We start from the raw sequence: 12,117 nt of genomic DNA, 5'->3' as shown, positions 1-12,117 counted from the left end.
AGCAACGAATTGTACTGTGTGTATATAATGTTAAAAAGACAAAATAAAACATATTTAAACGGAGATGTTATGGGCATTTACTTTGCAGTGGCGCAGAAATGCATCATACTTAGAGGTATTATTAAGATGCAGTCGGACAACAAATAGAGTTGCGCGTAATTTACCATGTGACCAAGTTTAAGATGAACACCGCTCGTGATTGGCTAAACCAGCAGGCAGAGTGCGGAAGTACATATGCAAGGCGTAAACAACTCGTCTCTGCAACTGTTGTCTCACTTGCTACTGTGAACATGAGCTAACTGACCGACAAACCTCCACGAAGCAAATTCGCTAGAAAAGGTGAAGTACATTCTCGATATTATGTTCAACCGATGTACATTGTGATTGAACGCACTATGTTTAGTGTGTTTGCAGCGATTAAGAAGAATTCATTTTTGATAGAATGGCTAGTCTGTAGTTGTCGATTTACTTTCCTTGGACTTTAAACTTTCATATATTGTAGAGTGTTATAAGTACGTCAATAATCAATATCAGCTGGAAGTAAATAACCGTATTCACCAACCAGTGAATAGACCATTATTGGACTTGTGAAGTATTTACAAACATAATTCGTTTTCATTGACACAGCCAGGGAGGTACTTAACATCATGTTGTTGTGAGTGTCGATTGCGGTGATTCAGAACTGAAGGCTGATTACAAAAGGGTGATTATATTGATTGCATAACCATTTTCAGGTTGTTGTTTTTTTCATTACAACACTCTCCCCCCCAAGTTACAGCAGTTTCCATTTCCTGTCCTGTCCCCATCTACTGCAACATCAATTTTCTATGCTGCTTTTCCTCACTAGGGCCGGAGGGGTCAGCTAACCCCGGGCAAGAAGTGGGGTACACGCTGGACTGGTTTCCACCCAATCACAGGGCACATATAGACCATTCACACTCACATTCATACCTATGGACAATTTGGAGTCACCAATTAACCTAGCATGTTTTTGGAATATGGGAGGAAACCGGAGTACCTGGAAAAATTCCACGCACATTGGGGAGAATGGGGAGAACCAAGCGGAGAATCGAACCCAGATCTTCCCGGTCTCCTGACTTGTGTGGCCAACATATTAAGTTGCATGTTAAACTATCTGTGAATAATATGAAGAGTAAAACAAATGTATTTTGTCAGTGTATGGCCGCTGTAGATAAAGCATAAACAATAAACAATGCTGTTATGCATGTCTATAATTATGAACTTGTATCTTTCTTTTAGATCCACCATGAGTCATGGCTATCCTTTCCTGCTCTGTATGGCAGTCATCTCTGCCTTTCCAATGCTGCCTCCGTAAGTGCAGAAAAATGCTTTCATTTTTGCAGTGCTCTTTTTTTATCTGTAGTACAGGAGTGTCCAAACTTCTTCCAGCGAGGGTCACATAGTGAAAGATGAAAGGATGCAAGGGCCACTTTGATATTTTGTAAAGTATGATATTTTGTGATATTGGTGAAAAAGCCAATTATTACTATCACCTCCCTCCCATTTTCAAAATATTTCAACAACTTTCCTCTCAAATAATCTTTTGCAATTTTGTTTTTGTAATCTCATGACTTTATTCACATACTACAATGTTTTCTCAACCCTATTTTCCAAAAATTACAACATTATTTGTTGTTTTCTTTCTCCGTCCATCCATTTTCTATACCGCTTATCCTCATTCGGGTCGCGGGTTGCTAGAGCCTATCCCAGCTGACTTTGTTTCTCATAACTTTTTAAAAAAGTTGTTTCTTTGATATTCCAACTCTATGCTACTAAAATTATGTTATATTTCTTCATAATATTACATTATTCTTAAAATTCCATTTTTTTCTTGTTGGACTATAACTTTTTTCTTAATATTTTGACTTTATTCTTGTAAAATTGCTGCTAATTTTAACTTTTTTGCTGTTTTTCTTTTGTTTCCACAAATAGCCTTCAGGTCACACTTTGGATACTCCTGTCTTAGTAGTACGGTCATTAAGAAGTGTATCTGTGTGTGTTTCAGACAAATGTGGACAAAACTCATCCTCACCCACCATTGGCCCAACACTTTCTGTGGCGTAAGTTTCCTAAAGCTCACCCTTTTTAACTATAAAATAAACTATGGATGCAGAATATTAACATGGCTGCAAATCATTGACCTCCTTTATCTATCTATCCTTGTTTGGATTAGCTTTGCCACTGACTCACGTTTAAAAATTGTGAAGTCATGTGACATTAAGTCACGAGGCAGCGTGTTTTTTCGATTGCTGCAACCTACAGCCCAGAACTAGGGAAGTGTTTTAACCCTTATGTGGCACGTGTGCTATTGGTGCATTGTCTGCTTGGAAATGTCCCTGCTGTTTTGGTTCATGAGAATGTTTGCTATGAATTTCAGATGGAGCACTGTCATCCGAACATTAGTTACTGGACACTACACGGGTTCTGGTAAGTACTGTGTGATGTGATTTTTGCAAGTGTTTGTGTGATATTTAACCATATACGAGGATGTTCTAATTTTGAGAGGACCTTATGGAGACTTGTGTGCCATTAATCCGTTTAGTTAACCCCCAATAGTGTATGTATAAGTATAGCACTGAATAACAGAAGGAATATCTTTGTGTTCACATGAAGCTATAGTTGTAAATGAGGATGTAATGCCATTTGCAGGCCCGACAAAGGGAATCTTTGCAACTCATCATGGCATTTCAATTCTTCTGAAATAGAGGTAGTGTATTGTCCTTCCGCTGTTTTTGTATTTTTATAAATGGCCGTTCAATTTATTAATTTTTATAACTGCTAAAAAGAAAAATCTCTCTGATTTATTTTCAGGATTTGCTCCCAGACATGGAGAAGAGTTGGCCTGACTTACTAAAACCAACATCAGCTGGATTTTGGTAGAGATCACTATTTTGTTCCCCAGGGTTTTGTGAGTTAAATTAAGCTTTAATAAATTCACAGGCATGGAGTTTTAGTTTTGCTCAAGATATAATACAGTGTATAATGCCAATAGTAAATGTTTTTTTCTGTTGCAACAGGAAGTATGAGTGGAGCAAACATGGCACTTGTGCTGCCAAAGCACCCTCGCTTGATAGTCAACACAAATACTTCAGCAAGGCCCTGGAACTGTATCATAAAGTGGACTTGAATAGGTAATGGAACACTCCTCTTTATTGTTTTCATAGATTTCACAATTGACAACCTCTTTAATACATATACATTTTACAACTATGCCTCTGTTATTGTAGTATCCTGAAGAAATTTGATATTGTTCCGTCAGAAAACTACTACAAAGTAAGTATTACTACAGAATAACACTACTACAATCAAAAAGATGGCTTGTCTCCATTGTGTGTCATTTTGTAGTTTTCCCAAATTGAAGGAGTCATAGAGAACTTCTATGGTGTCAAACCAAAGATCCAATGTGCCCACCCATCAAAGGTATCATCATCTTATAACACTTTAAGTCATTTAAGTCCCTGTGAGCTGTAGAATTGAACTGACTATTTTTTTGTGTTTTCTACAGAATAGCGGTGCTCAGATTTTGGGTCAGATTGAGATTTGTTTCAGCCCCGACTTCTCCCTCACAGACTGCGACAAACACCTCTCACTGGAAATCTTCTCTATTGAAGACCAGAGATTTTCCAAAGGATCTGGTTTCAGTGTCTGTGAACATGACATACCAGTTTACTATCCACCTGTTTGAAAACACACAACAGTGTTTACTATTGCACACATATTGTACACTCTCTTAGAAGTTTACTCATCAACTGTACTGTAAATTTAGCAAGGAGCAATGCAAACAGCCTGGTCATGCTATATCATTATAACTGTACTATTTCTGGTAATAGTTTGTCCATAAAAAGCAACAGTCAGTGCTTTCAATCTCCTGTAATTTTAATTGATTTTTAATTAAAGTAAAATTTTAATTACCTATGATGTTCACAAGATGAACTAACTATTCTGCCAATTTAGAAAGCTTGTAAATCATTTCAACAATGTGAAAATCTTTTTGCTTTCCTTTGTTCCTTACAATAATTGCACAATAGGGTCTTCACACTCATCGATTCTTATTGCTGAGCTTTCCTCATGTCGCTCATCTTAAACCTTGTGCCTTTTCAGGCCACCAAAGCTAACAATATTAACATTAGAGTGTATGACAAGTAAATAAGTAGCTCTAAGAATTAATGGTAGTTGTAAAATACACAATTTTTTATTGAAGGTGTTTTGTTTTATAGTTCAAGCCTATTTAAAGTTCACATGTCAATGTGAAGTGGTCTGTCCTGGAGTACAGAGAAGCTTCACAATGCTTAGCATTTGTCAACCCGGTCATAGCTTAGTATAACTATTGATGCTGTTTTTCGTGTGGTGTAAATGAATTGATTATCTCTGCAGTGTATTATTTTTGTTAAATGCCAAAATATGTTTTGAGTCAGTGTATGTTGCATTAAAAACAAATCATGTCACACTGACTTGGCTCCTCATTGGTTCATCTGCTCTACCTAAAGAGCGACAACAAGATAAGGCACCATTTTGAGTGACTATTTTATAGTTTAACAATATGGTTGTTATTGAAAATCTATTAAGCTGTTTCTGTTTTGGTTACGTCATGGCAATGTGAAGAAGACAGACTTCATTTTATATTGGATCTCATTAGAAGGTTGTGGTTGCTGCGTGTAGAGTTGCACTGATGCCGTTTTGCTCAGCTTGCATGGATAATAATATCGTTATCGCCTTACAGTGCTTTAATCCTATCTGGACAAAGATACACGGTCCATAATCCTGAATCTCCTCCTACATAGACACCTCTCACATTTCAGCGTTTTATTACAGTACATCTTCTCAAGGGACAATACCATAGAAATTAACTTAACTTCTAGTGTCAGTAAAGATTTACTGCCCGCTCAAACTGACTCAACACAGTCATTGACAAAATAGCTGGCAACGCATACAGTCAAGCAAAGTGGTAGTAACGCCACGGTTTGGGGCTGCATGAGTGCTGTTGGGGGACCAACGGGTCATTACAACGTAAATTCCAACAGAAGTATACTCTGACGTGTAGAACATCAGACACGAGATTTCCAACATGATAAGTCCAGTCACACAAAGCCTTGCTGAGGCTCCCAAAAGCACTCAGGTTGAGTTTATTTCAATAGTCACAAAAGAGGGCTTTACAATCTGGCAACAATTGACCACATACCCTGATCTGAACCCTCATCCAGGCAAGGAAGGACTAAATTTTGAGAAGGGACCGCAGACATTCAGTGAGAAGCGGAAAGTAGAACATCTACGAGTTGACTTTCCATGCACTAGGATGTCGTTATGGAGGAGTGGTAGAGGATTCCTGTGGCAACCTTTGCAACTATGGTAAATTCCATACCCAAGAGGATTAAGGCAGTGCTGGATAATAATGGTTGTATGGTTAGCATGTTGGCCACACAGTCAGGAGATCTGGAAGACTACTCTGATTTCCTCCCACATTCCAAGGTTAATTGGCAGCTCCAAATTGTCCATAGGTATGAATGTAAGTGTGAATGGTTGTTTGTCTATATGTGCCCTGTGATTGGCTGGCCACCAGTCCAAAGTCAGCTGGGATAGGCTTCAGCATACCCCTGCGACCCTGATGAGGATTAAGCAGCAAAGAAAATGAATGAATGAATAGAAAACAATGGTACTCATTGACATTTTGGACACAATGTGGACATGTTCTCTGAAGAGTTAAACAACAATGACTGCGTTGACTTATTTTCAGAGGCCAGTAAATCCATACTGCTGTAAAAGCTGCCACTAAGTTTTCATTTAGTATTGTCCATTGAGAAGAATAATAATATAATAAAGTGGTAACTGATCTGTGAGTATACTCTTGAAGATAACAGTTTTGAATCTGTACGAAATCCTGTTAAACACAAAACAGTCGGAATTGTGCTTCTTCAATTTGGGTAGGTAAAAAATATATTTAATAAAAATGCAAAGTTTCAGCTACATGGACACTTGACCCAGGTATATAGTGCATGAGTCTTAAGTTACCCCTTGCTGTCATAAACACCCCCCCCCCCAACCGGGGGTTATGTAACACTGCAGCTATGCAAAGCTGCTGATTTGACAGATCTGTCCACATGCACACGCACACTCAGTGGCTCTGCATGATTCAATATAATTGATGAGAACAATTGATTGACGTTATGTCACACACTGTCACATTAAAGATTGTTCTCATGTCCAATGCTTTTTTAAATGAATAACCATTTGAATAAATTTTATGTTCAATGTTTTTTGCACTTAATGTGTCCCTCCATCATTAGGAGGTTAAAAGAGAAATGGCGAAGGGAGACAAGGTGACACCACGTGACCTCGCCAGCTGTTGCTGCATGCTGCTGGTGGGAAAAGGGGGGGGGGGTGAGGAAGAGGAGGCATGCGGATGAACACATCGTGAATGGTGTGCACGCACCCTTTTACCGATTCAGCACAGCAGATTTTAACTCGCCACCTCTTCTTTCCTGCAGCACAGCGTGCACACACACACAAGACAATACTCGGATTAACAGCGGCGCCGAACAAAACCGAGTGAAGACGAGCCGATGGGGCGGGAATGGTGAAATGATGGCGAAATTAAAACGCCACACCGAACGCGTCAAGGTGGGATCTGCAGCGCAGCCGCTTTGCAATTAGGCAAAACAAATCCGCTCGTTTGTGCTTGTTTACATCCACACGGGAGAGCAAGATGTCCTTCACAACTGGGATGGATGCGCAGCACTGATCGTTGTCATGGATACCAGCACGCGAAAATTCACAGTGCGGAGATGGTTTTCCATCTACCTGAAGAACAAGGCCGCCAGGAACAAGAACACAACGGGTTTCTGTCATCTTGAGGTGGGTCACGTTTGTCAGGCTTTAAATGCATGGCGGAATTTGTGACGTAGACACATGGGGCAATACACGCCAAAACACAACATTTAAACACAACACCTACTTGATGTATTAGGAGATGTATGGACAATTCAGTCCTAAACTATGATAGCATCATTGATTCGTTTCACTAATTCCCTTAAGCTAGTTTCAGTTTTGGAGAGTACAAGTAGGCTCATTTAGTTTAACTGATTCAATAATATTTCCTCCGTTCTGTACTCTCATAGGACTTTAAACTTTGTAACTTATAATTTCATTATCTAAGGAAAAAATCCCTATTTCTCAAATTGACTGAACAACTATGACAATGTCAACAAATGATACTCAGCAGTTATTTGTGCTTTATTATTGTTTAGCTACTGCATGTTGTTGAAGATGACCAAATTAATTTGACTTTTAAGTCTTCTGATCAGGAAAGCAAGCACAGTAGTGCTGCTGTATTTTGGATGTGTGTCATTTGCTTTGGTGTGGAATGAGGCGTGAGGTCACTGCAGTGTTACAGATGTCGTAGTTTGCCTAGGTTCCAGGACACCTCAGAAGAATGGCTGACTCTTATGCCTGAGAGAGAGCGAGAGAGAGAGAGAGGCAGGGGCCTCTCGGAAATGCAATCAGACAAGAGGAGCAAACAAGCGGGCAGGCGGCTTGATAGATAAATGGATGCAGACAGATTGATTCAGTGGATGCCATAGCACGGGAGGTCTATTTATAGCTCAAGAGAGACCAGTGCAGCATAGAGTGGCAGGATGCTGTTTTGTGGCTCACTGTGTTTTGGGGTATATAAATAGAAGAAACACTTTTCATGTAATGGGATACAAATGAGGATTTGTGTCTGACTGTGCCTCCGATGAGACGTGCATTTAATTTTGTTTACCGATCAGGCTGCCTCTTAGCATCTGTTATGTGAGACTTGGATGGACAGATATCCTGCAAGGCAAGGTCAGAGTTGCAGATAAGCATCCATAAATCCCATGCTTATTTGTCTGAAGTCACTGTTACTGACCAATTCGGGAATAAATGCAGTCATCTCCGAGTAGTACAACAACAGCTGATGCTAGGCCGTCAATTGTATTTTATTTGTACAACAAAAATTGACAAGAACTGCCAGAACTAGTGCAGAATTTGCTACCTCAGTGTGGTGATACATTTTATTTACAGGAAAAACAACAATACAAACACAGTTGTAATTCCCAATGGACAAAAATTATAACAAATGATAAAATGGGATTTGAACATTAATTTTAAGAAATTACAATGACAAAATATGGCTGGACAAATGTGCATTTTGAAATGTTTCTTGTCCCAGCAATTGAGGCTAAACAATACAATTACAACTTTACACACCCATGCGTGTTTCAGGCAATGGAGCATTGTGTCCAAGCTCTGCCTTCTTGGACTTGGACACTTGGACACTATAGTTGGGTTGTATTGTGGAGGGGTTTATGCAGCTTTAAGACCTGCATTGCACTGCAGTACGAGATTGGAGGGCTGTGAAGCAGCTACTTGACCTACTTGACCGCTTGTTAATTACCAAATAAATGCATGATGCAGAAACACTTCCTGTCTTTCACTTATAATCCATACCTCTACTCGCTAAATATACGGACCATGACGCTATATTGTTGACATGGATCTCTTCTGCTTATCAAGTGTGTTATGAAGTTGTAAATAGAACGCTTAGTGATTAAGAGGGCAGTCAGATCCCAACATCTGCTTGTTTTGCTATGACAAATCTTAAGTAGTTTGATCAAATGTAGAATTGCTACAGCTTCTGATTGGACTTAAACACGGATGCAGCTGTTCAACTCTGAAAGGTAATATGAGGAAACCAGCAACGGAAAGCACAAGGACAAGGCAGTTCAAATTAGGGGACAGCTGAGGCATGGTGGTCATTAATGAATTTATAGTTGTTTTATGCATGTAAAACTATAATTGTAAAACTATAAATCATGTTTTGGGTTAATATTTTTGAAAATCAACTGCTGGTGACATTCTAGACGGGTATCATAAAGTAACAACTTTTGGTTGTGATTTCCATTTTGTTTGGCTAGCTATATGCTAACAAAAAAGATGCTTTGTGATAAAAAGGAAAAATATATTGAAAACACTGTTGGACACGCACAGTGTATTAACTACACAACAAGTTGTATGCTAACCAAAGAATGTATGTAAACCAAGGCAAAGTTGTGGCGTAAATCTTTGACATTAACCAAAAAATAGGCTAACCGAGGCGGACACTAACCCAGGTTCCACTGTATTTCAATCAGTCAGGGGTTATCTTAATTCTCCATTTGACAAATGTAGACTTACAACTTTGTGGGAAATTGTAGTATAGTATACAGTATAGTATAGTATACAGTATACAAAGCGAGGTACACAAATTCATGGTTGGAAGTGTTTAGTGTGAGACAACTTGAGAAGCCTGACCTCAACCTCATTATGGTTTTGGGAACTCATTGGAAGACTAATTGTCTTCCATTGTGATTTGAGTCCCAATACCTTTGTCTACAGCAGTCTGTTTTTCCTCAGGATGAAAGTATACTAAAGGAGATCGACATCAGCCACCATGTTAAGGAGGGTTTTGAGAAAGCGGACCCCTCTCAGTTCCAGCTGCTTAAGGTGCTTGGCCAGGGATCCTATGGCAAGGTACATGTTTACACTGCACACACGTTGTTCAGAAAGCCATGCGATAAGCAAGAATAAAAAGACAAGCAGAAACAAGACGCGGTGTAGTCCATGACAGCAGGCCAGATGCTAACTCCCACCTGCAGGCATTTCCACTCGCATGAATGACCGTGCAGTAGGTTGCAATTTCATAGAGGCTAGTGGCTAGAGGATGAGTACCATTGCTGTTAGAGCCATTATGATGACACTATTGTAATATTAAATGGACTGTGTGGCAATTTCTATGACCTACTATTCTGTTTGAATTAGCAAAATCCAACTGAGTCGCACATAGACGAGAAATGCTATCAGAATGCTCCTTTATTAAAGGGGACCTATTATGCTTACTTTTTAGCTCTTTGTATCGAGTTGTGGACTCCTATAGAGCAGCTACACTCCATAACCAGCACACAAAGCTTTATAGTTCTTCCAGAATCTGCACCTATTCAGTTGTATTTCTATGGATTTTGTGGTTCCCGCAAAAACGGTCTGTTTTCATGTATCCACCAAAGGCTCTTCTCCAGTGTGGTTGGCCACACTAGCAAGTAATAAAAAGGAGTTCCCGTTTGTGCCGCTAGCTGCCAACAGTATAGGAGTTGATAATAAACTGCGATTTATCGTTTTAAAATGACGACTCTTAACATGAAGTCATATGTGTTGGATCCCGAATCCGATCCAGTAGTAAAGACTAGACAGTCCGAAGTTTAAAATACATTTTATTTGCTGGTAGCGAATAGGGAACTCCACCGACGTGTGCCTAATGGTGGCGTTGTGAGGAATTGTAAACAAACACTGTTCTATCTTACTGCAGTATATATATCTTAGTTATTTGTCACTCAGGTTAATGTAAAACTACTACACATGACATCTAAAAGTGACATAAAGACATGATGACAACACTGATGGATGGCTTCAATCGTTTTTAGGTGTTTCTGGTGAGAAAGATCAGAGGAGTGGACAGAGGACAACTGTACGCAATGAAAGTCTTAAAGAAAGCAACACTCAAAGGTAAATTGGTAACTTTTTTGTGAACTAAGGACAACCAAACTCAATACTGAAATTTGTGGAAATACACTAAGTTGCTGGCACAGAATTATTTCTCCATGACATAACATCCCCATCAGCAGTGTAGTGCATCAACAGTGACTTACCCCGCATTTGGTCCTGTGAGCCTAGTTCTGGTTGGATTTCAGTGATGAGAATCATAGTTCCGATTAGTTATTGGGGTAGTTAAACAGGGCTTTGGGACCAAGTGCGGGGTAAGTCACCATTGATGTACAGCACAGCAAATGTCTTATGCAACACCCAGATCAGATACTCATTTGTAACGAATATCGGCCTCATCCCTAGTGTTTGTCTATTATTGGTAGAAGAAATAAAAATAACAAATAAAAATGTGAGCAGAAGACTGCGAAGGCCATGAATGCTGAATTACAAATGTGTGAGGAGCCACTTAACTGCATCATTGGCACATGTTGTCATTGATTTGAAATGGTAATGAAACAAAACGTTAAAATAGAAGTTTAAATGTCCAGTTTACCTTAAAGAACGATCAGAATACATGGCAAATCATTGCATTATCTATTTTCCATGGTTATCTGAACTCAGCGTGCCCTACATTTTGTGAGGGATTTGTGTAAAAGAGGTTAGTTTGTACTTTTTATTCAGATAAACTGGTATTGAATGGGATTATTGTCAATGATGGAGCAGCGTTATTGTGAATGAATAAGCCAGCATTGTCATGTGTCGAGTTGTGTCTTTGCACTATCCTTAATCCTCTTAACCTGCACCCCTTGGAATGTAAGTGGGCTTGTCTTGTCAAGGGGACTGTTGCTATGATAGTATCGTGAGTGTGTTTTTGTATTTATTAACTGCGCAGAATGAGGTTTAATCTTAATTATGGTTTCATTCAAGTAAATGCTATTTCATCATGCAAGAGACATGCATCACAGGCTTTCCACGTTGATATTAACAACTAAAAGGTGATTAAACAAATTTCTCTGTCCATGTCATTTCATCAGTCCGAGATCGTGTGCGATCCAAGATGGAAAGAGATATTTTGGCAGAGGTCAACCACCCGTTTATAGTCAAACTACACTATGGTAAGTTTGGTGTTAAGAATGTTAAGAGAATAAGAGAAGTTGAATAAAAGTCTGTACTTTCCTTGCATTGGTGTACCACATTAAGGTGGAACGTGTTCACTTTTCACCTTTTCAACTCTAAATACATGCTGAAAATAACAGTGATTATACTAAAGCCCCGACACAGCTGTTAAGCCCCAATGTGTCATATCTGGTGTGTGTGTGTGTGTGTGTGTGTGTAGCCTTCCAGACAGAAGGGAAGCTCTATCTAATCCTAGACTTTCTCCGAGGGGGAGACCTTTTCACTCGTCTGTCAAAAGAGGTAAGTTTGGTACATGTCAGCTTTAAAGCATGTCAAGTCTTTACAGTACATTTCAAGTTATGTGTTGTAGGCAGACTTAACATTGTCTAACAATCACAAGACTATGATATACAGTGGTGTGAAAAAGCGGTTTGCCCCCTTCCTGAG

At 39.3% G+C, this 12,117-nt stretch overlaps 2 protein-coding genes across 2 annotated transcripts in view; both read left to right on the top strand.

The window, feature by feature from the left end:
* Positions 1–202: 202 nt before the first annotated feature.
* On the top strand, positions 203–4,466 carry rnaset2 (ribonuclease T2). The gene is made up of 10 exons (XM_058089058.2): positions 203–339; positions 1,261–1,332; positions 2,027–2,081; positions 2,399–2,448; positions 2,671–2,728; positions 2,833–2,897; positions 3,039–3,152; positions 3,249–3,294; positions 3,367–3,441; positions 3,527–4,466. The coding sequence occupies exons 2-10, from the start codon at positions 1,268–1,270 to the stop codon at positions 3,704–3,706; spliced, it is 708 nt and encodes a 235-aa protein (XP_057945041.2). The 5' UTR covers positions 203–339; positions 1,261–1,267; the 3' UTR covers positions 3,707–4,466.
* Positions 4,467–6,414: 1,948 nt separating this feature from the next.
* LOC131139549 (ribosomal protein S6 kinase alpha-2-like) overlaps positions 6,415–12,117 on the top strand; it is a 16,782-nt gene continuing 11,079 nt past the window's right edge. Inside the window, exons 1-6 of the mRNA XM_078795505.1 lie at positions 6,415–6,436; positions 6,504–6,870; positions 9,433–9,549; positions 10,494–10,575; positions 11,589–11,669; positions 11,891–11,970. Coding sequence (XP_078651631.1) covers positions 6,766–6,870; positions 9,433–9,549; positions 10,494–10,575; positions 11,589–11,669; positions 11,891–11,970 — 465 coding nt within the window. The 5' untranslated portion in view covers positions 6,415–6,436; positions 6,504–6,765. The remainder of the gene's footprint in view (positions 6,437–6,503; positions 6,871–9,432; positions 9,550–10,493; positions 10,576–11,588; positions 11,670–11,890; positions 11,971–12,117) is intronic.

This window comes from Doryrhamphus excisus, linkage group LG13 (genome assembly GCF_037039965.1).
Source record: "Doryrhamphus excisus strain RoL-2023G ecotype Guam linkage group LG13, RoL_Dexc_Guam_v1.1, whole genome shotgun sequence".
In the NCBI taxonomy this organism is placed as follows: domain Eukaryota; kingdom Metazoa; phylum Chordata; class Actinopteri; order Syngnathiformes; family Syngnathidae; genus Doryrhamphus; species Doryrhamphus excisus.
This window is presented reverse-complemented; position numbering and strand designations above follow the sequence as displayed.

What these genes read in the sequence shown, in the direction of transcription:
- rnaset2 (XM_058089058.2), top strand. Translation starts at nt 1,268, where the DNA reads ATGAGTCATGGCTATCCTTTCCTGCTCTGTATGGCAGTCATCTCTGCC. An exon ending in GCCTTTCCAATGCTGCCTCC is followed by an intron (nt 1,333 to 2,026) that starts GTAAGTGCAGAA and finishes TGTGTGTTTCAG; the next exon opens with ACAAATGTGGACAAAACTCA. An exon ending in GGCCCAACACTTTCTGTGGC is followed by an intron (nt 2,082 to 2,398) that starts GTAAGTTTCCTA and finishes TATGAATTTCAG; the next exon opens with ATGGAGCACTGTCATCCGAA.